Here is a 17,986-nt window from a genome sequence, read left to right on the forward strand (position 1 = left end):
ATAGGATCAGCCAATGGGAGGCTGGGAAATGATCAGAAAAATTGGAGACACATCAGTCAGTTATAAATATACCTCAAGATATGTGCTGAAGGCAGGCCAGACTGTTACAGTAAGTGAATTTAATCATCATTTAATTTAACTTCAGTGTCTTAACTAACAGTTAAAGTAATTCAAGAAAATTTTTGGCTTCAAGGGAAGCATTTTAGAAGTGGGCATTAAAACATCTTTGACATTATTAGGGAATTACAAGTACTATTAAAGATTTTTAAAATCCTATTTTATTGAGAGTGGTAATTGACTATTAAAAGTGAAAGTATTGACCTGTGAATAATCTTTATTTTGTCTACTCCAGTAGATATAAAACAGCTGTCTCTTGACATTATTGTAGCCAGTCTGATTCAGGAGATACTGTTTAGCATAAAGAACTATTAGGATAATCTTTTAATGCTAAGGTATGCCTTAAAATGACAGTTGTCTGCCTTGGGTGACTGACCTTCAGCATCATTTGGGTAGTGCTTTGGTGTCCAGGACCCACCTCACCCTTAGTCACCATCTCTGGTGTTGGATTAGGGACCTGTGGTTTGAACAATAGTCATTAAGTGATAGATCCTAGAAAGAATCACTTTTTTTTTGAAGTTTATTTACTTAGAGAGAGGGAGAGAAAAAGAGCGTGTACGCATGTGAGTGGCAGACGGAGGGAGACAGAGAATCCCAAACAGGCTCTGCGCTGTCAGCACGGAGCCCGACATGGGCTCGAGCTTGCAAACTATGAGGTCGTGACCTGAGCTGAAACCAAGAGTCAGACGCTTAACTGACTGAGCCACCTAGGTGCCCCCAGAATCACTTTTTTAAACATAATTTAGCGAGGGTAACGTGATTTTTACATACATAGTGTTTACATTTCTAGATTTGCAGATGGGCTTTTTGTGTCACTCTGTATTTTGAGTTCTAAGTGGTTCACTGACCGTTGGCTGTGCTCTGAAACATCACATCTTTAATAGTTACTAAATGTCATTAGCATACTTTCTATAGAAGTAGCATCACTGAGCAAACACAAAATTTCTTTATTTTTCTTAGTAGATTTTGTAAATTGTTAGCTTTGATAAAGATGTGAAAATGGTTCATATTTTCGTTCTTGAAGGATATAGAAGTAACTTTTATCAATTTCTTTTAAAAATACTAAACACATATTTTTAAATTTATGATTGATACACATTTAGTGTTTAAGATCAGAGGCTCAAACTAGTTAGGACTTTTCTTTTAAAAAGTGTCCTAGAGCTTGATACCACATTGGGAAAATATGAGATGCTAATTTTGTAATAATGGGTAAAAAATGGAAACAAATATTCTAACCACACTATCTTTTCTTCTCATTAGTCATTACTATAGTGAGAGAAAATTGTTCAGTCCTCTTACATGTCTTTTGGAGGTTGCATAATGTGGTAGAGAGAATCTGACATTTTAATTCAGAAGATTTCAGGATTGAGTGTGCTCTCTGTCTCTGTAATGTGAAACCATTATGCCAATCATAGGCTTTTTCCATTAGATATAGTTCCTCAGGGACCAAATAGATAAATATACTATAGGTCTAGTGGAGCTCAATTATCATATAAAATAATGTGATTTTTTTTTTTTTTTTTTAAGTAGCTAGCCTTAAATATGATAAGAAGCTCTTTGGAACATGGTAGTGATAAGTAATCTTCCTGTAAAATTGTACTAGACAATAGCAAAGATTAATTTAAAGCTCTAGAACACAAAAAAAGAAGTACTTAATTTAAAATTTTCTTGTAGCCACATTAAAGTAAAAAAGATGTGAAATTAACTTCACTGTTATATTTTATTTAATCCACTATATCCAGAATACTATTCTTTCAACATGTGATCAATAATAAAAAATTATTAAGTCAGATATTTTACCTTTTTTTTTTAGAATTTATTTTTTTATTTTTTATTGTTTTTTAATGTTTACTTATTTTTGAGACAGAGAGAGACAGAGCATGAACTGGGGAGGGGCAGAGAGAGAGGGAGACACAGAATCTGAAATAGGCTCCAGGCTCTGAGCTGTCAGCACAGAGGTCCAACGCAGGGCTCGAACTCACGGACCGCGAGATCATGACCTGAGCTGAAGTCGGACGCTCAACCGACTGAGCCACCCAGGCGCCCCTACCTTTTTTTTTTTTTTAAACTATGTGTTCAAACTTACAGCTGTCCTCACAGTACATCTCCATTTTGACCAGCCACATTCAAATGCTCACAAACCACATATGGCTAGCACATGGAACAGGACGACTCTGGGATGTTTAATTTTTTTTTTTTTAACTTTTATTTATTATTGAGAGACAGAGACAGAACATAAGCATGGGGGGGACAGAGAACGGGAGAGACACAGAATCTGAAGCAGGATCCAGGTTCTGAGCTGTCAGCACAGAGCCCGACACGGGGCTCGAACTCACAAGCCTTGAGATCATGACCTGAGCTGAAGTTGGACACCTGACTGACTGAGCCACCCAGGCACCCCAGACTCTGGGACATTTTAGATTTAGATTAAATTACCCAGTAAGGTTACTGACATTTTGTGATTATTAACAACACTAAACCAACTATATGATTCCATATGGACTAGTAAAAATGTCTTGCTTGAAACGAGGAAAACATTAACATTCCACAAACTTGACAGCCCAGTTCCAGTTCATTTTTTGTTTTACCCCAGTAAATGCTCCTTGTCCGTTTCCAGCTATAATGCTGACGAAAGATCTTGAAGCTTCAGGTGAGCATCTACAGAGGATGGGCTCCCTCCTAGTTAGTAATTCATAGATTTTCCTCCCCATTTGAAAAGATGTCTGCCTGTATGATCTCCAGTCTTCATTTTGCCATCATGTAGCCATTTATATTGTAAAATAATTTATGGGGTGTAAGACTTTCCTTTCTATTTTCATACACTCTTTCAGAAGCATCAAGATTGGTGGTGGTGTCCCTACAGATGGATGTTGTGGAGCTGGAGTGATTTGTCCCTGGCTCAGAGCCAGAGTTTCTGACTCACATTTTCTCCACTCTACCAATACTCTTTTGCTATAAAATACATTAAAAATATGGCAGAATTTCCATGCTTATTAGGAGGGAAATGTAATTTTTTTGGTTTTGCCTATTTCAGTAGCATTCCTGTTTATCAGTGAGTAATGGGTGATTTGTTCGTTTCCTGTTTTCTTTTCGGAGTTGAGTATCAGACACTCCTGACGTACTGTGACAGAGCCCCTAGTTGGAGACCTACTAGTTTATATTAGAATATTCTAGGTGGGCTGTCTGCTGCAGAAGTTTTGAGAGAAGTTAGCGGTATCTCTTCACTTCCTGCTCTAGGCAGCTGGAGGCTACTATTGGAGCTGGTCAGAGGGCTCCACCCTGGAAGAATGGCCCATAAAACCCATAGAGTAACAGTAGCGACAGTGAGAGCTGAGCCTTGCCGAGTGAGCCAGCCCCTCTGTGCGGGTAGAGTAATCTCATGCGTTCCAGGTTTCACTTCTGTCATTTCATGCCTAATGAGAGTAAGGTGACTTGCACACATTCAGCTGACATGTTGAGGGGTAGGAGGTGAATATGGACAACGTCCCCTCAGATCCCTGTGCATCACCATTCACATTTATCGGTTGGGGAAGCCGAGGCCTAGAAAGGTTCTCCTGGATGCACAGCTAGTCATACAGCAGGTCTCTGAACCTGGGACTCAGTTCTGAGAGTTAGAATCTGTTCTTTTATAAAGTATCCAAGTCTCTTGGTTACTTTGCTGTCGTTGGGATGTGGGAGAGCTGGGATCTGGATTGACTGATGTCCTTTCTCTTTTCTAGATTTGGGCTGCAAATGCTGGTGTCACAGCCAGTCCTCCCACTGACCTCATCTGGAAGAACCAGAACTCTTGGGGCACTGGTGAAGATGTGAAGGTGATATTGAAAAATTCTCAGGGAGAGGTAAGGCCATTTTGTCAGCACTACCACAGTGTATGTTCCCCTTGAAAGTTCATTGTGCAAGACGATTTCTCTTCAGAAATCACATTGAAATGGGAAGTAGTTGATTGCTTACACCAGACCAAGGCCGCTCAGTAAATCCAAGTGAAGCTGACTTCAGATTTTAGGAGTGAAGTAGGAATGTATTGTGGACACTGAACATACAGGACAGTAGTTCTGTCTCCACTGCCACTGGCTTTGTGACTTTCGGCAAGTTCCTTTACTTTAGTCTTCTCATTTTACAGTGGAGATGATAAAGACAAGTAATATAATTGTGATGGTATTAATGGGAGGAATACAATATAAATGAGATAATCGTTGGGAAATGCTTGCAACAGCATCTGGCCTCTGGTGACTGCTTATGTTTTCACCTTGTTGTTCGCTCAGAGTGTTTGTGAAACTGTGAGTTTGAAGACTGTGGAGTGTACATCTGCTTGATATTTCTATTTTTAACATGTCTGTCCTAGATTCTTATCAAAGAACCTTACCTACCCGTGCTGTCAGGTAAAGACACCCCTACCATATGTGCACGTGCACGCCCACCCAAGAAGTGGGAGTCTGCGGAGGAAGGAGCGGTTGCAGGCCAACTCGCAGCAGCCCCTTAGGGCTTCCTTCTCCGCCGCTGTAATGCCGAGTGCAGACCTCTCACCTGTACGGGACTTGTCCGGTTGGCCTGTCTCATTACAGTAATCAGCACAGCACATTGAGGGTGAGGACCTACGGTGAATTTTCTTGGCACATATTTCAGTAAGAATTTACTGGATAAAAAAATTTTAATTAAACGTGGGCCTTCCTTGAGTTCAGAGAAATAAAGTAACACGTTTGCGATGCGGGTGTGGGGTGTTTGCATCAGGAGCCCCGTGCCGTGCCACCTTCCTGTCTGTCTCTCACTGCACACATGTGCTGGTGTTGGGACCGCTCTTCACATGAATTCACGGTCTGCTGGATGAAGAGTGCCCTTGATCTCAGACTGAGAGTGGTTCTGATTCACCGTAGACCTAAGTACGGTCATGTGAGATTTCAGGGCACGCGTGAAGAATTCCTCTCCAGGTCCTTGGCTAGCCTCTCTGGTGGGGGCGTAGTTGACACTTGCTGTTGCTCACTCCGTCTTCAAGGTGTTGGATCTTCTCCACGGGAGAAAGAAGAGGCTTCTTGCCGTCAGCACTGTGGAAACTTTCCCAGGGTCGCTGGGGCCGCCACCCAAGTGCTGCATTCCCCCGACACCTGACGTGGGCAGCACACGTGACACTCTCACAGTGTTGCCGAAAGTGGCGATTTGCTCAGGTTGAAAAGCACCGTTAGAAGGGGCCCTGGCAGATGAGATGGGCTTTTGTGAATCATGGAAATCCAGTCATCACCTGTGTACCATTCTTTTCTCTGTGAAAGCCTATCTAGTTAGAGGTGGTCTTATGGGAAGGTATTTGGAATGTAGCAGTTTAAAGCCCACAAGATAGAGTGACATGTGAACAAAGCAGATCCCGTGACTGGGGGTCGGGCTTGAAGGTGGTATTACAGTGACGTTTCGATAAAGCTGACTGAAGCTTTGGTTTCTCTGCAGAACTTAAACCATTGAATATTAGATTATTTGCTTGGTTGGTTTTGTTCTTTTAGCAAACTTCTGTCTTCTGCTTGCTAGGCTCTATTTAAAGTGACTTTTGTCAAATGAGGAAAATAGGATGAATACGGTTTCTATTTTTGCGGTTGCCAGCCAAGTAAATTTGGTATTTATTCGTTGATTCTGAAACCGTGTTTATTAGTAAATTCCAGACCATATTTGCAACAATCCATAATCACTACCATAAAGACCATTTTTCCGTAAGTTTGTAGGTAATTGGCATAAGTCAGTTTATTTTTTTACATATATTTTCTTCTTGCCTGAGGCATTGGAAATGTCAGAAAACCCACTTAAACCAACCCTCCTGGGAATATCTGGGCTCACACACCCAGAAATCCAGCAGTAGTGGACTTGATCCAGGAGTTCACTCACTGTCACCAAGGATCTTCTTTGTCTGTTTGCTGAGCGTCTCTGTGGTTGATGTGGGATGGGTGCTGGAGTTCCTGGAAGTGCATCATTCCAGGTTGGCTTTCTGTGGGAAGGAGCCTCTTTCCCTGTGACATTCCCATCCTGGGCTTTACTCTCCTCGTATCAGCATGGCTCACAGGCTCCCTTCTAACCCGGTTCCTGGAGTCAGGAGGACAGAGCTTGAGTATTCTCTCTCTAGCAGCTTGATCCCCTCTGCTCCTTGTGACTCATTTGTCCCATCTCCACGGGAGAGATGGGTACCCAGGTGAAATTGGGGACTGCCACTGAGAAATGAGGGAGGAGGTGCTAGATGATTAAAAACACCAAGTGTTGACATGCTAAAATGTTCTTCTGTGAGGGAAATAAGAAATAAAAAAGTCTCTACCTTCTGAAATATAGTCATAACTGAAGCTTTTCTATATGTGAATGATTGCTTGTCTGTACAGAGATACCATAGTTTAATAGCTCCTCCATCGAAAAACAGCCCTGTAACATTTGCTGATTTCTGTGCTGTGGATATCCCATACTGTCACTGTGGTGTTTCCAGGATATCCGCATGTCATGACTGAGCACAGTTGGCAGAGGTGAGCGGATCAGCTGGTACTGGCTGGCTTCAGTGCATGCCTGAATAGTGTACCTTTGTGTGTGCAAGGCTTAACAGGGACAGACTCCTAATACATTTTACAGAGAGGCCATTTATATGTGTCTTTCAGGGCACTTGATAGGGTTGGATGAGAGGAACTTTTTGGATAAAGACACTTATTAGCGCCTTGACTAATAATTTCCTGGGCCCAAACCTTCCAACGATTTTTGGTTCTAAATGTGTTTTATGATTTTTCTATCAATTTTTAGACATTATTTAGTACACTTATTTTCTATACAGGCCTTCTGCATTGGATTATTTGGTTTTTAAATGTCATCACATGAAAGGTGCTTAACAGCAGGCTTATATTAAAAATAACTAAAGGGGCACCTGGGTGTCTCAGTTGGTTAAGCGTCCAACTTCAACTCAGGTCATGATCTCACAATTCGTGGGGTCGAGCCCTGTGTCAGTGACAGCTCAGAGCCTTGGAGCCTGCTTTGGATTCTGTGTCTCCCTCTCTCTGTCCCTCCCCTGCTCATGCTCTGTCTCTGTCTCAAAAATAAATAATAAAACATTAAAAAAAAAAAAAGTAGTTAATGTGAGGGGCACCTGGGTGGCTCAGTTAGTTAAGTGTCCAGCTCTTGATTTCCGCTCAGGTCATGATCTCATGGGTTCGTGAGATTGAGCCCCGCATCGAGCTCTGTGCCGAGAGTGCAGAGCCTGGTTAGGATTCTGTCTCTCCCTCTCTCTCGGCCCCTCTCCCACATGTGCTCATGCCCATCCTCTCTCATTCTCTCCCTAAAAATAAACATTTTTAAAAAGTAGTTCAGGGGCGCCTGGGTGGCTAGTCGGTTAAGCGTCCAACTTCGGCTCATGTCATGATCTCACAGTTCGTGGGTTTGAGCCCTGCATCAGGCTCTGTGCTGACAGCTCAGAGCCTGGAGCCTGTTTCATATTTTGTGTCTCCCACTCTCTCTCTGACCCACCCCTGTTCATGCTCTGTCTCTCTCTGTCTCAAAAATCAGTAAATGTTAAAAAAAATTTTTTTTAAATAAAATAAAAATAAAAAGTAGTTCAGGTGAATTAACTTATAATTAACTTAGTTGGGCAAGTTCCTGCTTAAGGAGTTTCACATTTGAGGAAAATAACGTCACATGCTTTAAGAATGTTTGCAAGATGAGGTGTATGTGTTTGTCACGTGCTGCCTGAGCTGGAATGTGAGAATTCTGTAGCAGGGTTTCTTTGACTTTTCTTGCCTCGTTTTAGGATGAATTGTGGAAGGCTGGGTACTCTGAGCACTTTTTGAGAATTCTTCTATTTTGTATGCCGCCATCCCCCAATTGATATCTGACTTCAAAGAATTATAATTGATGTAAGGCTCACATGCTTTTTTGTTAGTGCTGGTTTGGTCAGAGCACGCTGATGTTTGTGAAGTGGCTGTTCGTGTACCTGAGCACTGACTGACCTCACAGAGTTGAAGTTTCCAGCTGAGACTCTCACTCTCCGTCTTCCTTGGCCATGTAACGTAATCAAAATTCCCCACAAAACACTAGTGTACTACCTTGCTTCATTTATGAGATATATCCCTGGACATAAATTTAAAGTTGAACTCTGATTTGTAAGACAACCTTCTTTGGTTTTCTTTCTCTGCTATTTTAAACGAGCTGGTTGTGTGTTCAATTCCAGATAAGCTTTTACTGACGGAATTTTAGCATCTTTGTCTGTGGAGTTATCCTTCTTGAGTGACCTTAGGACTTGGTACAGAATAAAATGAGATGCTCTGCAGCAGGCTGTAGGACACTCATTTACTTGCTGCCAGATCGTCAGGTCAGCCTCTTGCTTACACACAAATACTGCTGTGCTGTGCAAGTCAGCGTTCTCCACAGGAGAGGCATCTGTACTTGTGCCTTTCAGGAGAAAATGGAAACGGTGAATGATGAAACTATTTTCTGTGCAGAATACATTGGAGCTTCACTGGTGTGTTATTAGTAAATGGTGCTCATCTGTCTTGGTTCCGTTTCCTGAGAGGAAAGTTGTTGAAGGTGGACTGTTGCCACCATGTTGCCTGCGATCACAGCATTTGGCCTTCAGCTTCATTTAATTCAGAGTTTCTTCAGTGCCTTCTTTTTGCGAGGAGCCAGGACCTTGAAGCTGCATTCATGTTGAGTGTTACAAAGAGTCTCGTGTGCCAGATTGTTCACAGAGTTCTTAGTAAGCGAATGGGATCAGAAGCATTGGAATCTTTGCAGCCGGTATTTGAAATTGGATACCGGTAGCTCCTCTGTGGGGAATATTGAAAATCTAACAACTGCTACTAGTCGTGTAAAATATCCTGTTCACTAGCTAAAGCTATTGATGAAGCACTTTCTTCTTTTTTAGAAAATAATCCCTGATGCAGGAAAGGTGCTGTTTCTAAAAGTTAAGCAAAGATAAGTTCCCTCTCCCCAACTGCCTTTGCGATAGTTATGACGTTGACTTAAAAGTTACTCTTGTTTTCAGGAGGTTGCTCAAAGAAGTACAGTCTTTAAAACAACCATACCTGAAGAAGAGGAGGAGGAGGAAGCGGCACCTGAAGTGGTTGTTGAGGAAGAGATTTTCCACCAGCAGGTATCACTTTAATGTATTTATTTAAAATTTTATTGAAAGAATTACACAGAAACCAAAATCAGCAGTGGATTTGGTCTTTTTCCCTATTACTTGAACCAGATGAGTGATTTGCCACCTGGGGTTTGTTTTTCCCGAGGGGACATTCAAGATAGTACATTAGAGAGTGTTAGAAGAAAATGATAGCACTTCTTTAAAACAATTTTTTTCTCCTTATATCCAATTTCAGTTTTTATCATGTTTCATAATGTACATAATATGCAGGACATGTTGTGTATCACTTATAAATAAGTATATATGGGTTGGAATGCATGCTCAAAATTATTTACTGGAGAGTTCTGTGATAGAGGTTTATTTTAGATCACTAATTAGAGTATCTGCATATAAACTTAAAAAAGCCAGAGTAATATTCTGCAGTGGGAAACAAAAATTCTTGCTATATTAAATTCCAAGGGGCGCCTGGATGGCTCAGTCGGTTAAACTATATTAAATTCCAAATCATCTAATTATAAGATAGATTTTAGCTGATGCTTGGGCTTTTGAGAGTCCTTGAAATAAACTCCAAATTTGATTTTAATTAATTAAATTGGAATTATTAATAAGTAATAAGCCTTCAGTTTATAGTCTCAAGCTGTTTGAGTCAGGTGATTAATCAAAATTCCTACCCTTATCCTTATAAGACTTTGTTTCTATGTTTCCAGCTTTATAAGTCGGTTCATTTTGCTTCATTGGCCCCAGTCCTACTCCGAATAAACATTCTCTTAGGTGGTTAACCTCCAGGGTTGAGAACCACTTGATGGGGGTTGTATGAGGTAGAACGAACTTTGGGATACTTCCTAATACATTTTGGAGGACTGTTCAAGAACAGCTACTTTAGCCTTAACTTTCACAAGAAACCAGGACAAGATCCATTTCCTGCCCCCAGTGGGAAGCATTATAATGAGTGGAAGTAAAATAACAATGTAAGAGATCTCTCAAGGTGGCAGAGAAGTGGCTCAGAGTATGATTTGTAGCAGGTCGGATGCTGGAGAAGACTGTCTAGGCCACCAGAATTGTTGAGAAGATCCCTGGGAAGTATGCTTGTCCAGTAATTTGAAAGTTGGGCAGTTATTTGGGTATCAGAAGACCCACAGTGGTGTTTGCATTACCTGTTGGCTGCATTAACATACACCCCAAAACATAAGTGACTTAGGACAAGTGTTTCTTACTTGCCTTGATTCTGTGGTTTGACTGGGCTCAGCTGGGCAAGTGTTTTGCTCCATGTGATGGAGAGAAAGTTAATGACACAGTTGTATTCAGCTGGGATCTTGGCTGGGGCTGGAATGTTCTCCTTGTTTCTCTCCATGTTGCTTTATCTTTTTTTTTTTTAAGTTTATTTATTTATTTTGGGAGAGACTGAGATAATGTGAGTTGGGGAGGGGCAGAGAGAGCGGGAGACAGAATCCCAAGCAGACTCCACATTGTCAGCACAGAGCCTGATGCTGGGCTTAAACCCACGAAACCGTGAGATCATGCATGACCTGAGCTGAAACCAAGAGTCGGACACTTAACAAACTGAGCCACCCAGGCGCCCCCACGTTGTTTTATCTTTTGGTAGTTTAGCTGAAATCTTGTTTATAACATGGCAGCTGGCTTCCATAAGGGGGAGAAAGAGAGCACCAGATCTCTTAAAGGCTAGGCCCATATTCTCTTAGACAAAGTGAGTCTGTAGGCCATCTTCAGCCGTAGGCAAGGGCAAATAGTCCTCAGCTCTGATGGGGAGGAGTGAGGCAGAGAACCTGCGGTGATCTTCTGTTCACCACAAAGGACGTGTCAGGATGTCAGTGTTAGGTGTATCTGTCCAGTTGTATCGTAGGATACACATCATACGTAGATGAAATGGGAAGCTTTGGTGGTAAGTGTGCAGTCTGGGCTGCCTGGGCAGAGAGCTTCTGCACACGTTGGAGCCAAGGAGATGCTAATACTAATCTGCAGTTGACTCCAGAAGGGAGATTAGAGAGACACTGAGGGACTGTGAATGGAGGTTCATTAAGACCTAGTGACTGAACTTGAGAGGGGAGAGAAGGAGAAGAAGGCAGATGTGTGAGGCGTTTAGCTTTGGTGATCAGAGTAGATAATGATGTCAAGTTTTAAAAGAGGGAAGATGGAAGGGTAGATATTTTGAATTCTCATTAGAGAATGGGTCCAGTGGCCTTTCGAATTGATAAGGTTTTTTTGGTGGCCTTCAAGAAACCAATTTCAGCCAAGTCTGGTGGTGAGTGACAGGTCCGACTGTGTGGTTTTAAGGAATTAGTGCGTGGTGAAAGACAAGAACAGAGAGAGCCATGTTGACTTCATGTCTGAGGACGATGCCGGAGCCTGTGCTTTGGGATGTGCAAGCAGAGGACCCAGCCGGCTGGGCTTCCTGATGTGGTTGTTCACAATGGAGCCTGCTGACCTCCTGTTTCCGGTTAGAAAAGAAGGTTCTTTATTGAATAGTGACTTTCAGCCTTAGCTGCATATCATTAATTACTTAGGGAGTTTTAAAATTATATATAAATAGATATACTTCCCCACTTAAATGAGAAATTCTTATCTAGAGACCCAGATCAGAATTTTTTTTTTTTTTGAAGCTCTTCAGGATCTGAATGTGCAGCTGGAGTTTAGTGTCACTGTTGTGGAATTTGTTGGAAGAAGTTTATAAGAGGAGGTTAAAAATGAGAAAATGATAAAGTTTCATTTGAAGTTAGGTAATACGGTTTTGTCCCATCTCTGCCTTATTTTAAAGTGCTGTCCTCCATTTTCTTAGCACTGATTTTTCTTTCTGCTTTTCCTCGTCAGGGAACCCCAAGAGCATCCAATAGAAGCTGTGCAATTATGTAAACTTCTCAAGTCAACGGTCTTCCTCAACACAAAGAAATACGGTAATCCTTACCAACATGCAGTGCAGAGCCTTCTCAGAAGCACAGAATATTTTTATATTTCCTTTATGTGAATTTTTAAGCTGCGAATCTGATGGCCTTAATTTCCTTTTTTGACACTGAAAAAGTTTTGTAAAAGAAACCATATCCATACACTTTGTTGCAAGATGTGAATTATTGACACTGAACTAACTGTGTACTGTTTGGAAAGGGTTCCTCAAATTTTTTGACATTTTTTTGTATGTGTGTTTTTTTAAGTTCTTACAAGAAGGGGACGGGAGGGTAAATAAACCACTGTGTGTCTGGGTATAATTTGAAGATTGCTCCATCTAGATTAGCAATCTGCTCTTGATTACTCTCTGCTATATATAACGGTGCTGTGAGGGGGGGGCATTTTTCAATATATCAAACTTTTGTACTGAATTTTTTTGTAATAAACAATCAAGGCTACAAAAAATTTTTTTTAATAGAAAAGAGAAATTTTGTAAGAAGGCAATATTAACCTAATCATCATGTAAGCACTCTTGGATGAAGGATTCCACAAAACTTTGTTTTATGGTTACTTCTCTTAGATTCTTAATTCATGTGGGGATAGCGGGTGGGAGGGACGGGTTTCTCTTAAAATGCATTAGCTGTGTTTTTAAAGATAGTGTAACTTGCTTTAATTTCCTATGATACATTAACAAATAAAAGCTGTTTTAATATTAATTGGTCTCTTTTCACTTTAAAAACCTGATTTGGGGGGGAAGAAGAGTATTGTTTTACCTGTGCTTTTCATAAAAATAATTTGGCTTCTTGTTTAACGTAGATGTTTCTTGAGGTGCCTGGATGGCTCAGTCGGTTGAGCATCCGACTCTTGATATCGGCTCAGGTCATGATCCCAGGGTCGTGGGACTGAGTCTCGAATTGGGCTCCATCCTGAGCGTTCTCTCTCTTTCTCTCTCTCTCTCTGCCTCTCCTCCACTCGCACTTGCTCGCTCTCAAAAAAAAAATTAAAATAAAAAATAAACTAGGTGTTTCTTTAAGCTTTGATAATGAGGAAACCACAAACCACTCTGAGGTCTTTACCCCTCCTCCCCCTTTCAGTACTCTGTCTTCATCAATAGCAGTAATAACAATAATAAAAGTAATAATAGGGGCACCTGGGTGGCTCAGTTGGTTAAACTTCTGACTTCAACTCAGGTCGTGACCTCATGGTTCTTGAGTTTGAGCCCCGTGTCGGGCTCTATGCTGACCGCTCAGAGCCTGCTTGGGATTGTGTCTCCCTCTCTGTCTCTGCCCCTCCCCACTGTGCGCTCCTGCTCTCTCGCACTCTCTCTCTCTCTCTCTCTCTCTCTCTCTCTCTCTCTCTCTCTCTCTCAGAAATGAATAAACATTTAAAAAAATAATAGTAGCTTATGTTTTGGGGTGTTTAGATACCGTGCTAAGTGCTTTATATTTTTTATCTTATTAACAATTAGACCTTTCAAAATCTCCTTTAATAGGAAAGTCAAATGGGAACAGGGACAGTGGCAGAAGACACTGAGGAAGATACTCCTTTTAAAGGGAGAAGAGGGAGAGAATACTCTTCTAGAATCTAGTTTTACCGACTTATAAAATAGAGAAAAGATATCCGTAACCGTACCTGTTAGAGGATTAAGGTATGAGCGATGTGACAGGGAGGCCATGTGCTTATGGGGTGGCTTTGTCATGTATAGTGGTAATCTAGGGTGTCGATCGTTAGGGGTTTGGGCCAGTTTTGTCTTGCGATTGCTTTCTCCAAGTGTGTTCATCTTGTGGGAAGTGGAATGCCTGCACCATCCGTCGAACGAACAGATGATAAATTTCGGAAGCCAGCCCGGAGTCAGTGTTTGGTTTTCCCTTAAAATATTCCTGCAGTAAGCTGCGCAAAGACTCCCGGCTTTCACTGGAAAATAACTCACAAAGTCTCAGAATTACTGTGCTCTGCAGATTTACTGCATACGCTGGTGCCATCACAGACACAAGATAAATGCCGGGCAAGATACGGTGTCAGGTGAAGCAGATAAAATGATAACTTCTCAGCACAGATTTGTCTTCACAATGAGCGTGGCACTGCAGTGTGCAGTCAGACTCGGCTTTGACAGATTTTGCCACAAGATGGGGTTCTTGTCATCAAAATGCACTCAGGGTACTTTCCTGCTGGGTAAGTCAGGTTCTAGAAATCAACCCTTTTTAGTAGGTGGGCACTAAGAATCGACGGCCGTGACACGGAAGAGTAGTAGGTACTCCGGCGATGTAGACGCACGTCTGGTGATAGGGGGAAAATCTGGGACCCTGTACCCACGCGGTTTGGTGCCCTGGGTGTGTTGCAAGCAGAAGCTGGTGGCGTTCACTTAGTCTGACAAAGGTGAAACTACAGGTTCTCTGAAAACGAGCTGCACGTGTATCTGTTCCCATGGAGCAGGAGAGGCAGAGGGCCCGAGCACCTGCCTCCTGTGTATGCTCTGTGTCTCCACATCCACGGAGCTTTGGGATACATTTCTGGATTACTGACCTGTTTTACACCCGGCATGAGGTTTCCCTTCTGCTTTCTTTGGTTTTCTGGTCTCACCCCTGTGTTTGGATAGGGATTTTTTTTTTCTTTATTCTTTCTTTTTTTTTTTTTAAATTTCTCTTGTGGGTAGGTCTCCTCTCTGTTCTTCACTAAGAAAATTCTGGATGCTCCTATTTTGTTGAATATGATCTCTTTCCTGTTTGCTGTTCTTCCCTTCTGGGGTTTCTTTTAGATTTTTTATAGAACCCATTCTCTTTCATATCTTGTAGATTTCTCTGTGTTGTTGTATTCTCAGTAATTTCTTTCTATTTATCTCTGTATTTTTTATCCTGCTCATTGAGTTTGTAATTTCTATACTTTTCATTTCTGGAATTTGATTTTTTTTTTCAAATTCAGCTCTTCCTATAGTTCTTTTCTTCTTTTAAAGGGTCATTTTAGGCACACTTGTATGGTTTCTAACATATTTTCCTGAGTTCTTATGGAGAGCCTAATTTGGTTTGCCAAAATGGTTTGAGAGCCAAAAATGGTTTGCTTCCTCATGGGGTTTTTAGATTGTGAACTTCCCTTCAACAGGTGTTTATTCTGTGAGTGGTTTGTGTGCCTAACATACAGGGTAGTTTGGTGCTTTTCTGTTCCAGCTCCCCAATGATGATAGTGGATTGGACCTTTGTTGCTGTTTTCTCATCTGGTGGTAGTGAAAAAAATCCACTTGGATGCTGGTGCATGGGTATTCTTTATTTCGCACAGGTAACTTCCACATGCTCCCCCTCGGTCTGCATCAGAAGTTTGCCATTGGGGTGCCTGGGTGGCTCAGTCAGTTGAGTGTGCGACTCTTGATTTTGGCTCAGATCACGATCCCAGGGTCATGGGATTAAGACCCTTGTCTGCTCTGCGCAGAGTGTGAAGCCTGCTTGGGATTCTTTCTCCCCCCCCGCCACCCCTCACCGATGCGTGCACACGTTTTTGCTCTAGCAAAAAAAAAAAAAAAGTTTGCCTTTGCTCTGGGTCTTTGGGCTTGCTGTAATGGGAGGTGTGGGAGCACTTTATGGTTCTGAACCTTTTGCAACCAGCTCCCTTTTGGGTAGGTCCTGTCCTTGCACGGAGTTGTGCCCTGTTTCCTACCCCCACCCCCCAGCCTCCATCCTGAAAGTTTCCATTTCACGCTCTGAATTCTTGTTCCTTTATGGCACCTGGGCATTTTTGGTTCTCATTTTAAGCCTGGCTCTCTATTAAAACAAAGATTACAGGTTATCAATTTTATAGTGATAGAAGGACCCCCTCCTTGGCAGTTATTTCCTCATCACACACCAATACAAGCATGTGCACATTGATTTGCCTGTGTGTATGTGTACGTATTTTACGAGAGATGCTGATTCTAAATCATGTTCCCTTTGGTTTCAGTTTCTCAGCCACCATCCCTTTCATGGAATCTTAAATTACAAAGAAACTTACTTGAATGCCCTTTCTTTTCCCTGCCAAATCACATGGAGAACAGAATGACTTGGGCCCCTTGAAGCAATGTTCTGGTATTTCCACGTAGTTACCTAGGAAAGCCCAGAATTCTGAAACTGGGAATACTCCTTCCCTCCCTTGCCAGAAGAAAAAAAAGGCACAGAAGGACGTAATATTTAGTATTCTGTGTTTCTGCCATTTGTCTGTTTTACTAGGGAGACTTTCAGAACCAAACTGATGGCAGCGAGGAAAATATTTAGGCAAAACACAAGTAAAACTCACAGGAGTTGTTTTCAAGGTGTTGTGGAGGGAGCTTCATGTGAGCACGCTGAACGGGAAGAATAGTTAATCAGTGGCGAATGGATGCAGCTTGGCTGATCTGGAGGGTCATTCAAAGAGAAGGGCAGAGGATCATCGTGGAGGCTGACCAGTCACCAGTTGGCCCTGGAGACCGGCACCGGACCTAGAGTGCAAACCCGCATTCCTTCTCTCATTTCTCTTACATATTTGCCTTCACTTTTAACAGCACAGTAAGTCCTGTCTTTTGCTGACTTTTCACCAGAGGCTAAAATGCACCTCTCAGTTCAAGGAGACAGCCGGTTCATTAGCTTAAGTAACGTTACAACGATAAAGCACATATCCACCCAGATTTATTATGTGAGTGCTTCCTCCACCAATCTGAACTGGAATTCTCAGTTTAAGTGTCAGCCAAGTTTGCTCTCAGAGAAACACAGCTCTTGTTCCATTTCAGGAGTTTTTATACCTCCTTTGGCTTTGTAGTGCTTCAAATGGGCCCTGGTGTGTGGAGCCTAATGGTTTCTCTGAAAATTTCTTACACCATTTTCTTAAACATTGCTGTTGGTTTATTTGATTTAGAATAAGAAAATCCTCACTTGCCTTCTTAAAAATGTTTACTATCTTTGAGAGAGAATGCAAGCAGGGGAGGGACAGAGAGAGGGGGACAGAAGATCCAAAGCAGGCTCCGTGCTGACAGCAGCCAGCCTGATGTATGTGGGGCTTGAACTCACGAACCATGAGATCATGACCTAAATCAAAGTCAGATGTTCAACTGACTGAGCCACCCATGTGCCCCCACTTGCCTTTTAAGCCTCCTTTCATGATGCACTCAGCCCTCAGAGTGGGTGTCCTAATCCTCTTGGCCCTGTCACATCCACCAGGCTTCACTTTCCCCACACATCCAGCATTGGGGGCAGATCTCCCCATGGAACTGGAATAGAGTGGAGGTACCTACACCAGTATTTCTTTTTCCTCACTGTTTGTAATACACTCCGGGTAATTATTTTCAAAGGGTCTAGTTTGTTGAATACACCAGAGTCTTTTTTTAAAAATTTATTTTAATGTTTATTATTTATTTATTGAGAGACCAAGCACATGAGCGGGGGAGGGGCAGAGAGAGGGAGACAGAGAATCTAAAGCAGGCTCCAGACTCTGAATTGTCAGCACAGACCCCGACACAGGGCTCGAACCCATGAACTGTAAGCTCATGACTTGAGCTGAAGCCGGACGATTAACCGGCTGAGCCACCCAGGTGCCCCCATCGGAGTGTTTCCATAACTGCCTTCCATATAGGCCTGTGTGCCAGGACTTACCTTAAGCTCCCAGTGTTAGCTAGAGTGTCCACAGTATCACCAGAGGGACACAGGTGTCCTGTGCTGAGTTGGTCTCATCTGGCAGAGGCTGGCTTTCTAGTTTAGTGGCTGAGCATGCTCTTCAGAGGACTTGTTCATTGTCTCACTTCCCTGAAGTCTGAATCCCAGAACCCTTCTTTTCTTTTCCCTTCTTTTTCTCCAGGCTCTCCATTTGAGCCAGGGAGAGTCCCAGCTCACACCACCCTTCACCAAAGGCTACTTTGTGGCCCAGCTGTTGGCCACTGGAACATTGTCTTCCCAAGCCTGG

At 42.3% G+C, this 17,986-nt stretch overlaps 1 protein-coding gene across 1 annotated transcript in view; it reads left to right on the forward strand.

Annotated features, from left to right (window-relative positions):
* Positions 1 to 12,697, forward strand: part of LMNB1 (lamin B1) — a 55,832-nt gene extending 43,135 nt beyond the window's left edge. The window contains exons 8-11 of the mRNA XM_047868830.1: positions 5 to 109; positions 3,837 to 3,956; positions 9,098 to 9,205; positions 12,023 to 12,697. Coding sequence (XP_047724786.1) covers positions 5 to 109; positions 3,837 to 3,956; positions 9,098 to 9,205; positions 12,023 to 12,064 — 375 coding nt within the window. The 3' untranslated portion in view covers positions 12,065 to 12,697. The remainder of the gene's footprint in view (positions 1 to 4; positions 110 to 3,836; positions 3,957 to 9,097; positions 9,206 to 12,022) is intronic.
* The last annotated feature ends 5,289 nt before the right edge of the window (positions 12,698 to 17,986 follow it).

This window comes from Prionailurus viverrinus, chromosome A1, assembly GCF_022837055.1.
Source record: "Prionailurus viverrinus isolate Anna chromosome A1, UM_Priviv_1.0, whole genome shotgun sequence".
Lineage (NCBI taxonomy): Eukaryota > Metazoa > Chordata > Mammalia > Carnivora > Felidae > Prionailurus > Prionailurus viverrinus.